Raw genomic sequence first — 16,097 nt, forward strand, 5'->3', positions numbered from 1 at the left:
CCTGCTGTGGAAGCGGTTTGGATTCTAAGTGATCAGATTGCTAAGGATTGGTCTGTGCTGTGTGGCTGCAGGATGTTGCTGAGTTGGGTCTCTGGACAGCTTGAGTTGAATCAAATACAATGGTCCTATGGTAGGCACCTCTCCAGTAAATGACAAAATGTGTAAATTCTGCATTTTAGAGGGCAAGGTAGACAAGCTGCTTTGCCTGTGGCTCGTCCTCAAGTGTTGGTATGGAAAGATGGCTTATGGCACGCTGCTTTGTTGGACAAATGGCTGCCTGTCTCGAGATGATGATACTTTATCGTGTCCGTGGATTGTGATGACGTGAGCTCTGGGCTCGCTCACAAGGCAGAGAGACCAGATTTGATTCGAGCTGCTCTCAGGAGCCAGTTTGGAGAGGGTGGGTCAGGACTGTTTGGAGCTGTTCTTTGCCTCTTGTTCTTGTAACTTTCACTCAACTAATAACTGAGTTTAACCATTTTTTTGCTGAAAATTATTTCGAGGAGACTGTTGTGCTTGCCTTGTTGGAATTCAAAGAATGATAGGGATCCATAAATATCTTGGTTAAAAGTTAGAAGAGTTTAGAGTGTTCCTCTGTCTGTTTTGGGGCCTGGCAGGAAGCCTCCTATTCACTGTAAATGAATAGATGTGTCATCTATTTTTGTGTTCCTTTCTTTGTTCTTTACCTGGGAATGCCCTTTTCTTTATTTTCAGGCTACTGAAATTTTCTAAGGTCCACTTAAAGTTTTACCTTATTGGAAACTTGCTAGATTTCCCCCAGTGAGAATTGATATTGATTTATGTTATTTTTTTGTGAAATTTTACTTTGTACTTTCATTTAGCACTTGTGACATTCTGTGCTCTTTTTAAAGTTATTGTTTACCTATTTTTCTTCCCCACATTATACAGTTTTTGAGGATAGGAGTGGAACTTACTCAAGTTCATATTGTCCCCAATGCTTAGCACAAAGCCCGCCCAGTAGGAGGGCTGTACGTTTGTTGAATGACTTTGAATCTTTAAAGGTTGTCCTTCCATGAAGAGGATGTTGCACAATAATAATGTTCTCCATAAACAGATGGACACTCAGAAAGGACAGTTCTGAGGTTCTTTCATCTGCCTTTCCATGAATTAGCAATTTCCTTAGCACTTCAGCCCAAACACCAAATTTCTGAGAACAACTATTATCCTTTCTCCATAACTGAATTCAGGAAAACCAGCCATTCCATTGCACCTAGTTATCTTGTATAGTGCATTTGGTATAAGATTATGTGGTAAGAGTAAGACACTAGGCTTCCTTTTGGGTGGGGCAGGAGTAATCAGAATCAATTTCCTAAGACTTAAACCACATTGAATTGAGCCCCCGAGATGTTTTTCTGTCTGTAGTCTTTTCCTCTAAATAGTGGAAAACATTATAAAATTCTCACTTCACTATCTTCCTATTCTTAACTGTTCTTGGGAGGAATCAGGTGAGAAGAGGCTGAGACTGGAGTCTCTGTATCACATTCTCCATAGAATAAATATCTGAGCCAACACCACAGCGGTCAGCATCTGTTGTCTCTGCAAGAAAACTGCAGCAGTCATTACACACAGGATAAGTAGTTTAAAAAAGTAAATTGATCAATTTTGAAAATTAGGTGTGGAGAATAGAAGGGAACCTGAGAACTTTTATACTATTTTGTGTGTGTGTGATACAGTCAGCTGTAGCCAAGAGAGTCACTTTATAATATGAATATTTTTAGCTTCAGTCTTACATTTTCTTCAGAATTAACTACCATAATCCTTTTCATTACTCTAGCAGTCTGATGACTCTTGTCCTAGAGTGAAGCATCCCTTCCAACTCTCCTATGAGTAGATTGGGACTTCATGTGATAACAGTGCTCTGATTTACCAGCAAGACCCTCAGTAGACTAAGAAAAATTAACTGATGACTTAGGCAGGCTTTTGTATACTTATTTATGTTTCTTCTTATTCCTCTTAAAATGAAAATCCTGAGCTTTTGATATATTTTACATTTGTGAACGAAGATAGCAGTGCAGCTAATTGAAGGAGTGTGATCCGTGGATTCAGATGACCAACAACTCTGAGTTTCAAACCTTATGGTTGTGTAAACTTATTTCTATGCACTTCAGTGTCTTCCTAATAATGACTTTGCAGAGTTGCTGTGAACACTTGTGTAAACAATAGATACGCAAATACAGCTATTATTATTATCAATTATGCTCACCTACAGAAATATCCAAGTTCCTTGGAAGTATACATTTTTGGGGAGTAATTAGGGATGGGGTATTATTATACTTTTATTTTTGTTTTTATTCATTCAGTGTATGCATGTGTACATGTGTGTATTTGTACCTGTGAGTGTGTGTGAGTGAATTTCACATATTACATGTCAGGCACCACTTCATGCACTTTGGTAACGTTAATGAATGAAACAGACAAGAATTTCTACCCCCCTTGGAGCTTACATTACTGTAGTGGGTGCAGCTGGAAGTCGGTAACTGCTATTGAAGAATTAAGCCAGAAAAGAGGAATGGGGGTTGGGAGTGGGTTATAATTATTAATAAGGAGTTCAGAGCATCTGATACTGGTTTTGTGTCCTCTGAGGCTTTCATGTACTAGCTTTTAGAGTGGGGCGTGATGAGAGGACAGAAAAGAACAGGAGCCCGCTGACTTGCAGAAGAGCAGAAGCATTTCCTTGTGTAACGTGTCAAAACACAAACTAATATGGAAGAGTGAAGTTTTCCAGGTGGCCTGGTTTTATTTTATTCAAATTTGAGCAAAAACCTTCCTTAAATATTTTGTACACACCGTGCCTTTCCAGACAATGGGCACTGAATCCAGTTTGCCTGGCTGTGACTGCTGCAGGAGGCCCTCACCGTGACTGCCATGTCTGTTACTAAACTGTCGTGAAGCAAGGCCCTCAGGGCCAACAGAGATGCTTTTGGCTATTTGCCTGTGTATTGCCTGAGTCTGCAGTGATTGTGAGTTCTACGTAGTAGCTGCTATGTACATATGGCTATTTAAATTTAAATAGAAATTAATTAAAATAAATGACATTAAAAATTCAGTTCCCGAGTCACATGAGTCACATTTCACGTGTTCAGTGTGTGGAGTGATGTTGGGGGGTGGGGCTCATGGCTACGGTGTTAGCCCAGATACAGAACATTTCCGACATTGCAAAGACGTCTGTAAGTATGTGCTTACGTTTTTATGTTTCGTGTACCTGTCTCTGACATTGCTTTTTGTGGTACCGCTATCAGCTTCCAAATCTATCTCTTCTTTTTGATTTGTTGTCTCTCATAGTTCGTAGGATTAAGTACTAGATTTAGAATTTTATGTAAAGTAAGGTTAAGTAGGCTCTAAGAGCAGAAGAGCTTTCTTAAGTTCAGGTACCTGAGTTTTCACACTTGGAATTTATATTTCTGTTCTGACTGCCCTAAGGCCTTTTTTTGCTTGGCTGTTCTTATATAGCTGTGCTCTGGGTGGTCAGAGAGTCAGACTGCTGAGTTATTGTGGGAGAAGTGCTATCAGACTTTAAAGGTAAAATTGCACTTTTATGGAAATGCTTTAGACCCAGTCAATGGCCTCTTCTCTGGAGCAGTGCCGTTTAAGGAAAGCTTATTGACTGACTGCCTACACATCTCCACGTACACCTAGCACTATGCTAGGCCCAGGAGATACAAACAAAAGTGAACATGGCCCCAAACCCTGAGGAGTTGTCAGTTTAGGTGGTAGAGATAGTCATAAATAAGCAAAGTTTCATTGTCTAGTGCCCAAGTGTGCCCAGAACACTCTGAAAGTCCCGAGGAGAATGGTGCAGGAACCAGCCTTCTTGGAGGTGGCGGGAGGGGGCTGAGACAAGAGGCCAGAGGCCTTGGGAACACTCCCTAAAGGAGTGATTCTTTTTTTTTTTTTCCTATTTCTTTTTTTATTCTTATTTTTATTGGAGTATAGTTGATTTACAATGTTGTGTTAGTTTCAGGTGTACAGCATAGTGAATCAATTCTACATATGCATATATCCACTTGTTTAGATTCTTTCTCCATATAGGTTATTACAGAGTATTGAGTAGAATTGGAAGGAGTGATTCTTAAATGGCATCCTGAGGGGTAATAGGTGTCACATGACAAAGTTAGGAGAACGGGGTCAACAAGACATGATGTACCGTAGCGTGAACAAAGACACTGAGAAGTAAACTGGTGTGGTGAGAGTGGGAACTTTAAGTTTAGTATCAGTAGAATTTAAACTAAAAGGGAGCCTGTGTCTGTAGAGATAGACGGGCTTTGACTGGTATGTTGAGTGATGGGTAGTCAGTGGAGCCGGAGGGGCGAAGGGATGGTGACATAGGCTGATGTGCCTTCTCAGCAGCTCAGGTTGTGCGCTCTGGCCGTTCTGTGCAAGTTAAATTTGAGGGAGTTGGACTGGAGGCTGGGACACTGTGGTGGGTGGAGGAGGAGAAGTTCACAGCAGTCCAGTAGAGAGAGAACCAGGGCCTGATGTGAGAGCGTGTGATACGGTGGAGCAGAGGACCTGCTTTCAATCAGTTCTTAAGGGGTAAGATTATCAGTATATGAGGACTGATGAGACCTGGAGGATGAAGAAGACAGAGGAATCAGAGATGACTCTAAGCTTTCAGGAAAACAGGTTAATTTGAACACTTCTTCCAAGTTCATGGTGATAGGTTTTGACGTATAGCTGCTACTAGTGTTTTGCATTGGCAGCTGGTGTCTAGGTTAGGTTTTGGCTCTTTCGGACTCCATCACTCACATTTGTTAAAAGAACTTGAACTGCAGACTATAGTGAAGCACTACCCTTGTATGACTTTAATTTTTCAGTGGCCTATGAAAATTTATAGAAATTTGGCTTCATTTCTAGTGGCTCCAATCCAGATGCCAAAATTACCCCATTGCTGGGACACCCCTTGGGTGGACCATTGAATCTGTTATTCATTAGAAACAGCTGAAAACCATCAACAAAATTCCTGTCCTATGCCAACAATAACACCAGTCCAATTTCAAGGTAACTCTAGGTTTCAGAAAGTTATGAATCTCAAAATCTGTCTAGCTGAACCCTTATTTGTATTTTTACACCTATTTATCATGGGAAAGAGCTAGTGGATTCCTTACTTTTCATAATCATACATTGCTTTCTTTAGATTATAAATTAAATTCTAAGTTCTGAATGTTGGTGGAGATATGCTTATAGGTCTATAGTCACTTTAAAGTAAAGGTACAGATTTAGTCTGGATGGTGGAACCAGACATCAGAGAGGAGCCAGCCAGGAGGGTCCATTGTAATGGGGTCCATATTGAAAAGAATTCTCTCATACCTGCAGTGCATTTTAAAAGGATTTTCCAAGTAACAGTTACTATTTTGATGACATGTGTTAAGCTTCCGGAAGAACCCATTTCTCTGGTTTGCAAGATTAAAGAAGTATGCCAGATCTGTGTTGATACTTGTTTTTTTTACTGACATATTTCATGATTGCGTGGCTAAAGCCATAAAACAGTAGGTGCCTGCCACTTTATTTTAGATAGTTATATTTAGCTACTACATCTGGCCTTTGTTGCTAAATATTTTTTTCTTGTCGTCTAACTACTCCATCAAATTGAATCTTGAGTGGTTTGGCAGTTTTTGAATGACTGCTTGGAAGCTGTGAAACCTTATGTCCTAATCAGGAAGATCTGGGCAAGTCTTGTGGTATGAAGAAAGATGCCACATCTTTCTAAGTGACACAACAGGATTATAATCGTACAATTACACAACATCTTCAAAATTTTTATCTGAAGAATAGCGATATGTTTGGTGATGAACAAGTACTATAAATCGAAAGGCATGGGAAGTTTCCACATTCTTTAAAAGGGTTTGGTACAAAGAAGGAAAGAAAACAAGCTGACTTTTTGTGGCTCTTGGGAAAGGTAACATTAACCGTTTGTTAAAAGTTGGATTTATGAAGATCATTGGCTTTTTAAGAACATTTTTTATAAACTGCCATCCTTTGTATGATGTCAATGAAGGTTGTTTAGCAACGTATCAAAATAGTTTTATGAAAAGATAAATATGTGTTTCATTAATCCCAAGGGGAGCTTTCTAAAATGTATTTTTAAAAATAAATAATTAGTGTCATTCTGTGGAACTCATGACTTGTTAGGGTGAGAAAGAGGCAAAAAAAGATATCTTTTCAAGCAATTTGTGATTTAATAGCAGCTGGTCAAGTGAGTTGAAAAACCTTATGAGTTGTATATTATATTTTTTGAATGCCTTTTCTCTTTCTTGGGAAACTGGATAACCCCCACAATCTTTCTCCCGTGGCAGATGGCTCTGAAGCTTTGATCTTTGCAAACCAGTTTGCCAGATGTAGTGGATAGAGCATGTGTGACCTTTTGTGTGCCAATTCAACCTGGCTGATCGGAAACCACACATTAATCTTGTATGACTTTTATTTGTAGGCATTACAGCAGAAGTCCTGCTGGTGACCTCTTTCGATGAACTGCAGAGAAGGGCCCCAGAAGCAAGAGGGAAGATTGTCGTTTACAATCAACCTTATACAAACTACTCGAGGGCTGTGCAATACCGCGTCCAGGGTGCAGTGGAAGCTGCCAAAGTGGGGGCTTTGGCATCCCTCATTCGATCCGTGGCTTCCTTCTCCATCTACAGGTGGGTCATTATATTCACCTGAAATGCTTTCAAAAACCGGGGTTTTCCATCAAAGAGAAGCCCTTATGAAATAAAAACAAACCAGTCAGATGAAAATACTGATTGTTCATAGAATTTTTCCCCATTCCACATTTGGTCATTTGTTTGTCATATCTTCTTTGGCCTTTTCAGGATTGCAAGCATCATTTGTGCATTCCTTTAAAAAGCTTTCCACGTCCATGATGATCCCATAACATTCCTTATATATCCAGTATATTTTGTGTATTTTCATTGGAGGGAGAACTGAATACATGTCTGCATTTCATCAAAGATTCCTAATGACTTCAGAGGAAGACAGGCTTTTTTCCATTGTTGCTAGAGAAGTGAAATACAAATAAAGCTGGTAACATGATGGGGGCCATCTATGGTGTAGTGGAAAGAGTTGAGGCAGCAGAGGACCCTGGATATAGACCTGCTTCTGCTTCTGAAGAACCATGAGGCCTTAGGAATGTTCTTTTCTCTATTGAAGCATAGTTGATTTACAATATTATATTGGTTTCAGGTGTACAGCAAAATGATTCAGTATTTTTGCAGATTACACTCCATTATAAGTTATTTCAAGATAATGGCTATAATTCCCTGTGCTATACAATATGTTCTTATTCCTTATTTATTTTGTACATAGTAGTTCGTTAATCTCATACCACCTTGGGAATGTTCTTAAGACTCTGGGCCTCAGCATTCTCCTCTATCGATTGGTGATAATTAACAATAATACATGTACAAAATTATTTTAAGATTGAGTGAAGTAAACTTATGAAAGATACTTGATATCTATAAAGGTCTATTTTGAGGGCAACATAAGTTTTGTCTTTTTCTTTGTATTTCTGATTGAGGTAATTGCAAAGTGCTTTATTGACCCTCATTCCTAGGAGGAAATTCAGCATTGCAGTAGGTAAAAGGTCTGAAAATTGACTTGCAGACACTGGGCCTAGTCTAATAGCTACATATGGTAGCGTCACATATCAAGGATAAAATATTTGAGAAACATGGGAAAAAGAAGCACCATTTGAGTATTGTAGCCTGGTCTCTCTCTTAAGATTAAAAAAAAAAAAAGAGTAAAAATAATTGCAAATAGGGTTTATTTGAGTCTCAAGATTAGATCTTTAATATCTTTTGTAAAGGAAGGCATCTTTATTCTGCACAATTGCTCTTTGGCGCTGGAGTCACAGCTGCTTGACCTTCATTGATTAGCACCCTATGCCCTTGAAAATAACTGAGGAGACATCAGCAGCTAGGAAGCCCAGTCAGAGGAGTTGTTCAAAAGTGCAGAGAAAAGGAGAGGGACGTTTTGGTTTTATGAGGATAAGATATCTTCCCAGGGGAGGAAGATGGGGCACGCTAAGATCACTTGTCAGAAGTTTTATGAGAGAAAACCTAGTTACATTGATGTCATAGTGCTAAAAATAATGCTCTTTGTAGAGTCTTTAAAGTTTTGGAGACTAGTGAAATAATGATTGGAACATATTCTTTTGGATGGTTACTCTTCCCAGGAGGGAATTCCTGAAATGCCAAGCTTACTTCCCATAATACCTCAATCACCCCTTCGAATAACGTACTCAGCAACTTGTGGCCATTCACTATGATTTCACTGCTCATGAGACCTAAATTATGGAGCTAGTCTGTTGCTTTGTGAAACTAGGTGAATGCCAGAAATATTTATTTAAGAACTTCTACTCATAAGACTAATACATTCCCAGATGACTTAATGCACAGGAATCTGCCAGGGTTCATTGGCATTTTTTTCCTGGTGTAATGAGGACATCTGGAAACCTAGGCTATAACCTAGGAGCACCAGAAGAATTTTGTCTGGCAAAGGACTTAGAAATCTGTTGTTAGCCTCTAAGATTTGGGGTTGCCAGTGTGTAGTGTTTATTCAAAAGGCATTTTTCTTAATATCTCTAGATCAGACTGATTATAATTTTTTCATTGATTTTATAGTCAGATGTATTTCAGTGGACTCAACTTTTATAACTCCATAATTCAACATTTATAAATACAAAATAACGTTGCTCCCTACATAGTACTTTGGAATCTTTCGCATATGTTGTCTTGTTATCGGATTTGTTCTGACAGCAATCCAGTGGGCCAAGCAGAAGGGGCATTATTATTCCCATTTTACAGATAGAGAGAGAAGAGTTCAGGGAATGCAGCATGTTAACATGTTTAAGTCTTCCATCTTGAAAAATGAAAACTAAAATGAAACAATCTCTTTTTCTACCTCCGGTTAATTGTTTTCTAGAGCCAATTTTCCTCAGAGTATTCTATATTCCTATCTGTAATCCTTCATCCCTCATCCACTCTCCAGACTACTTTCACCTGGCTCTTCCCAGTACTGAAATGGAAGTTGTTAAGGTCACAGATAGCTGCCTAGTTGAACATAATGGACATTTTTCAGGCCATCATCTTATTTCACCATTCTGAAGCATTTCTTGCTATTTATTGCTTTTTCAATCTCTTCTCTTTGGCTTCTGTGACTTCTTTGCCATATTCTTTCTCTAGCTCTCGCTCTTTCCCTTTCCCACTTTCCCTTTTCTTCCCTGTTTCTCTGGCTTCTCACTCTGAATATTCTACCTGAGCAATCCCATCATGCTTATGACTTCAGCCAGCACCTACACTGTAGCCATTTCCAAACCCACCTCTCCTGTCCATACCACGGCCTGAGTTCTAGGTCCATACATCTAACTACCTGCCAATTTATCATTTGGTATTCCATAGCTACCTCAGTTTCTTTTTTCTTTTCTTTTTTCTTCTCTTTTTCTTTTCTTTTCTTTAAATCGAACTCATTCTTTCACCTTTCTCCTGCATTTGCTATCTCAGTGAAGAGAATGCCACCTATTCTGCCAAGTTAGATGGTCCTTGGTTATTTTTTCCCTCTTTCCTTATCCATCATTTCTAGTAGCTACGACATCTCCTAGGTTCTGCTCTGTATCAGTTGTTTCAGCAGATATATATTGAGCAGCTCCATCTCCCAACATCACTCCACACTCTACTAGTCAGGAATCACTAAGACTTCCCCAATGTATCCCATTTCTTCAAAGTTTCATGACTTTGCAAATTCTTTCTCCTCTGCAACCTTCTATTCGCTTCCTCACTATCTCACACTGTCCTTCAAGATTCATCTTAAGTGTTTCTCCTTCTGGTGAGCCCCCCCCCCATATCCAACGCCAGCCCAGGTGGGCTACCCCTTTTTGGTATCCCATATCATCCTGGGCATACTCTGCATCATAACATCTTGGGAATAGTTTGGGTTCATGCTGCAGTAGGGTAGACTGACTTGTAACAAACAGCTTAGACACTTCACACAATAGGAATCTCTTTCTTGCTGACCTAATAATTCCAGGAGGGTGTTCAGTGGGTGGCCTTTTGCTCCTTTCCATCTTGTGGCTCCATCACCTCTAAGAAATCAGAGTCCTCTGCAGGGTCCTGTGCATCCAGCTGGCAAATAAGGAGATGGAGAGAGAAAGTCGATAATCAGGGAGGAGGCTTTCCGTGGCCAGGCCTGGGTGTGGCATACCTCACTGTTTATGTTCCACCAGCCACAGTGCAGTTATATGGAGGCTGGGAAATTTGGTCTAGCTTTGCGCTCACTGTGAAAGGAGAACAAGTTTGGTGAACAACTGTGCAGTTTGCTTCAATTGCCGGACTCGACACTAGACTATAAGTTCCAGGAAAACAAGGATTATACACTTTGCCTCTGTATCCTTATCATCTTGTATAATATTTGATACATGGTGGTTACTCAGGAAATGACTATCAGAGGAATCAACTTGTCTCAGGTTATGTGATCAGTTGTGTTAGGGCTCTTGCAACAAACCAGGTGACCTGATTCCTAGTGCTCTCTGACCAGACTGTGTAGCCTCTATCTAGTGAATTGAAAACAGAGCCAAGTGCCCTGTACTTGGAGGAACATCCAGATGCCAGTATGCCAGATTACATCTTTTTTTCTGCCCCAATATTCATAAACAATGATCTTTTGAGTCACCGTTAGCTCTATGGCAGTGAGTTATACTGGTTTCTTTTTAGGAGTAGTGGAGAAGTCAGCAACACTGGAGAACAGAATAGAAACTGTAATTTGTTGCTACTTGATGGCAAAATTAGAGAATCTCCTAAAGGACAGGAAATGTGTTTCACCAATGTGACTTGACACCTGTCAATGCAATTATCAATATTTGTCAGCCATTTTAGAAGTATAACAGTCACATGGTTACATGACAGATGTCCTCAAAAGGCAGTCCATTAACTGTTGCCAGCATTATCTCTGGGTTCTTGGTCGTTATTTCTCTGTATTCCTGTTATTAGTGTTTTTGTGCTCAAATTTACATCAAAGAGAAGATTTGTCCTTCATTGATGCTTTTATAATGATTTTCTCTTGTTCAATATTAAGTACCAAGTGGGGACTGTCTAATGGGGACTTCCATTAGATCTTTTTTTAGTTTTTCTGTTTGTAAAATACAATTTGCCTTTGTCATAGGAGAATATTTTAAGGATAAATATAATTGTAAGGGATTTAATTTCTACAGAGGAAAGCTGCTCTGTGGAACCACTTGCCTTACATTATTTCTCAAATTAATCATATTTTTTAGTAAATATTTATTGAGAGCTTACCAGTTGCTCAGAAGTTGCCAGGCACTAGGGTTGCTAAGATGAATTAGACATGTTTTTCGTTCCTTAGAAATATTCTATCTGACTAAAAGAGAGAAGGGTAAGCTTAAAATGTACATGATTAGTGTAAAACATTTTATATTTAGTGCTAAATGTGTGATTGGGGAAAGGGACAAAGACAGGAAATTGATATTTATTAAACACCTACTTTGTTTATGCTTCTCCAAAGGCTTAAATAGTTTGTTTCAATTAATTCTTCATGCAACCCAATAGAAATAGATCTTTACTGAGGGAGAAACAGGTTCAGAATGGCTAAATGGCTAGTCAAGTTGCACAGCTAATGAAGGAACCAGGATTCATACACAGAGAGGCTTTGGCTCTAAATTCCATGCACTTTAGATTTAGCTGGAGAGCTAATGCTATAGGAGTCGAGAAGAGGTAGCAGAAGTCTGATGGGGGCTGGTTACATTGAGAATGTGGGTTTTGGGTGTACTCAGTAAAAAGGTTGAACTTGAACAAGAGGCAGGAGGTGGAAAGGCAGTCTACACATGATCAAGGCAAGAAAGCGGGAGTGCATGATGCTCTGGGTAATACACAAGTAGGCCAGTTTGACTGGAGCAGGGTTTTAGGAGATCAGAGAAATGTAATTTTGAGGTGAGAGGAAGGGACCAGCTTTATGAAGAATCTATAGTACCAGAATGGGGAGTTTTAAGTTTAATGTGGAGGAAATGGGGAATCATTGATTGTCTTAGAGTTGGAGGGTAATTTTTTAGTCCACTGTTTCTCTAAGTATGGTCCCTGGAACATCATCAGCCTCACCTGAGAGCTTATTGATTTGCAAGTTGTCAGGCCCTACTTGAGGCCCGTTAAATTAAAACATGCTTGGGGGTGGGATTTGTGGTTTAAATAGCCCTCCAGGTGATTCTGATGCACGTTAAAGTTGGGAATTACTGTTTTAGAAAGATCAACCTGGGGAAAAAAGATGGCGGCGAAGTAGAGAGACGTGGAGTGCATCCCTCTCCACAGATGCATTGGGAATGCACGGAAGGACACAGTCATTCCCACAGAGAACCAGCTGAACACCAGCAGACGGCCTCGGACACCGGAAAGGGCTGCGGAGAACCTGACATAGCCGACTGAATATTCGTCTAATCCAATACTTGGACATTAGTCTGAGGCTTGGACAGTCTTCTATAAACACCTCTATCACCAGGACAAGCAACCCCAAAAGCTTGGACAACCATGAGGAAACAAAGAAACACCATGCAGGCAAAGGAGCAGGAAAAAAACCCACAAGACCAAATAAATGAGGAGGAAATAGGAAAAATGCCTGAAAAAGAATTTAGAGTAATGATAGTAAAAATGATACAAAATCTCGATAACAAATTAGAGAAAGTACAAGAAACAGTTCATAAGAACTCAGAAAAACAAACAGCAATGGATAACAAAATAACTGAAATTAAAAATACTCTAGATGCTCTAACCAGCAGAATGACTGAGGCAGAAGAACGAATAAGTGAGTTGGAAGATAGAATGGAAGAAATAAACGCCACAGAGCAGGAAAAAGATAAAAAAATAAAAAGACTAGAAGACAGCCTCAGAGACCTCAGTGATAACCTTAAACGTACCAACATTCGAATTATAGGCATCCCAGAAGAAGAAGAAAACAAGAAAGGGTCTGTGAAAATATTTGAAGAGGTTCTAGTGGAAAACTTCCCCAACATGGGAAAGGAAATAATGAACCAAGTCCAAGAAGCACAGAGAGTCCCATACAGAATAAACCCAAGGAGAAATACACCAAGACACATATTAATCAAACTAACGACAATTCAACACAAAGAAAAAATATTAAAAGCAGCAAGAGAAAACCAACAAACAACATATAAGGGAAAACCCATCAGGATAACAGCTGACCTTTCTACAGAAACTCTGCAGGCCAGAAGGGAATGGCAGGATATACTGAAAGTCCTGAAAGAGAGAAACCTACAGCCAAGAATACTTTACCCAGCAAGAATCTCATTCAGATTTGAGGGAGAAATCAAAAGCTTTCCAGACAAGCAAAAGTTAAGAGAATTCAGCACCACCAAACCAGCCTTACAACAAGTGCTAAAGGAACTTCTCTAAGTAGGAAACACAAGAAAAGGAAAACACCTACAAATACAAACCCAAAACAATTCAGAAAATGGTCATTGGAACACACATGTCAATAATCACTTTAAATGTAAATGGATTAAATGCTCCAACCAAAAGACACAGACTGGCTGAATGGATACAAAAACAAGACCCTTCTATATGCTGCCTACAAGAAACCCACTTCAGACCAAGGGATACATATAGACTGAAAGTGAAGGGATGGAAAAAGATATTCCATGCAAATGGAAGTCAAAAGAAAGCTGGAGTAGCAATACTCATATCAGACAAATTAGACTTGAAAGTAAAGACTATTAAAAGAGACAAGGAAGGGCACTACATAATGATCAAGGGATCCATCCAAGAAGAACATATCACAATGGTAAATATCTATGCCCCCAATATAGGAGCACCTCAATACATAAGGCAAAAGCTAACAGCTATAAAAGGGGACATCGACAGTAACACAATTATAGTGGGAGACTTGAACACCCCACTTACATCAATGGACAGATTATCCAAACAGAAAATCAATAAAGACACACAAGCTTTAAATGACACATTAGACCATCTCGACTTAATTGATATTTATAGGACATTCCATCCAAAAACGACAGACTACACTTTCTTCTCAAGTGCACACGGAACATTTTCCAGGATAGATCACATTCTGGGTCACAAATCAAACCTCAGCAAATTCAAGAAAATTGAAATCATATCAAGCATCTTCTCAGACCACAACGCCATGAGACTAGATATCAATTACAGGAAAAAAACTGCAAAAAATACAAACACATGGAGGCTAAACAATTCACTATTAAACAACCAAGGAATCACTACAGAAATCAAAGAGGAAATCAAAAAGTATCTAGAAACAAATGACAACGAAAACACAACAACCCAAAACCTATGGGACGCAGCAAAAGCAGTTCTAAGAGGGAAGTTTATAGCAATACAGTCCTACCTTAAGAAACAAGAAAATGATCGAATAAACAACCTAACCTTACACCTCAAACAACTAGAGAAAGAAGAACAAAGAAACCCCAAAGTGAGCAGAAGGAAAGAAATCGTAAAGATCAGAGCAGAAATAAATGAAAAAGAAAGGAAAGAAACCATAAGAAAAATAAATAAAACTAAAAGCTGGTTCTTTGAGAAGATTAACAAAATTGATAAACCATTAGCCAGACTCATCAAGAAAAAAAGGGAGAAGATGCAAATCAACAGAATTAGAAATGAAAAAGGAGAAGTCACAACGGACACCTCAGAAATACAAAACATCATGAGAGACTACTACAAGCAACTATATGCCAATCAGTTGGATAACCTGGAAGAAATGGATACATTCTTAGAAAAATACAATCTTCCAAGACTGAACCAGGAAGAAATAGAAACCATGAACAGATCAATCACAAGTACAGAAATTGAGGCAGTGATTAAAAATCTCCCAACACACAAAAGCCCAGGACCAGATGGATTCACAGGCGAATTCTATCAAACATTTCGAGAAGAGTTAACACCTATCCTTCTCAAACTCTTCCAAAATATTGCAGAAGGCGGAGCACTCCCAAACTCATTCTATGAGGCTACCATCACCCTGATACCAAAACCAGGCAAAGATGTCACAAAAAAAGAAAACTACAGACCAATATCACTGATGAATATAGATGCAAAAATCCTCAACAAAATACTAGCTAACAGACTGCAACAGCACATTAAAAAAATCATACACCACGATCAAGTGGGGTTTATCCCTGGGATGCAAGGATTCTTCAATATACGCAAATCAATCAACGTGATACATCATATCAACAACTTGAAGGATAAAAACCATATGATCATTTCAATAGATGCAGAAAAAGCTTTTGACAAAGTTCAACATCCATTTATGATAAAAGCTCTCCAGAAAATGGGCATAGAAGGAAATTACCTCAACATCATAAAAGCCATATATGACAAACCAAAAGCCAACATTGTTCTCAATGGAGAAAAACTGGAAGAATTCCCTCTAAGAACAGGAACAAGACAAGGGTGTCCACTCTCACCACTGTTATTCAACATAGTTTTGGAAGTGTTAGCCACAGCAATCAGAGAAGAAAAAGAAATTAAAGGAATCCAAATTGGAAAAGAAGAAGTAAAATTATCACTCTTTGCAGATGACATGATACTATATATAGAAAACCCTAAAGACTCTACCAGAAAACTGCTAGCACTCATTGATGAGTTTAGTAAAGTAGCAGGATACAAAATTAATGCACAGAAATCTCTTGCATTCCTATACACTAACAACGGAAGAGCAGAAAGAGAAATTAAGGAAACTCTCCCATTCACCATTGCAACCAAAAGAATAAAATACCTAGGAATAAACCTGCCTAAGGAGGCAAAAGATCTGTATGCAGAAAACTTTAAGACATTGATGAAAGAAATCAAAGATGACATAAACAGATGGAGGGATATACCATGTTCCTGGATTGGAAGAATCAACATCGTGAAAATGACTGTACTACCCAAAGCAATTTACAGATTTAATGCAATCCCGATCAGATTACCAATGGCATTTTTCACAGAACTAGAGCAAGAAATCTTACGATTTGTATGGAAACGCAAAAGACCCCGAATAGCCAAAGCAATCTTGAGCAGGAAAAATGGAGTTGGTGGAATCAGGCTTCC

General features: G+C 39.0%; 1 protein-coding gene across 5 annotated transcripts in view; it reads left to right on the forward strand.

Annotated features, from left to right (window-relative positions):
- CPQ (carboxypeptidase Q) overlaps positions 1-16,097 on the forward strand; it is a 514,519-nt gene that overhangs the window by 171,621 nt on the left and 326,801 nt on the right. For all 5 annotated transcript variants that reach the window (XM_057734219.1, XM_057734220.1, XM_057734216.1 and 2 more), the window contains exon 3: positions 6,449-6,656. In XM_057734219.1, the coding sequence (XP_057590202.1) occupies positions 6,449-6,656 (208 nt within the window). The remainder of the gene's footprint in view (positions 1-6,448; positions 6,657-16,097) is intronic.

The sequence above is a fragment of the Hippopotamus amphibius genome, chromosome 5 (assembly GCF_030028045.1).
Source record: "Hippopotamus amphibius kiboko isolate mHipAmp2 chromosome 5, mHipAmp2.hap2, whole genome shotgun sequence".
NCBI lineage: Eukaryota > Metazoa > Chordata > Mammalia > Artiodactyla > Hippopotamidae > Hippopotamus > Hippopotamus amphibius.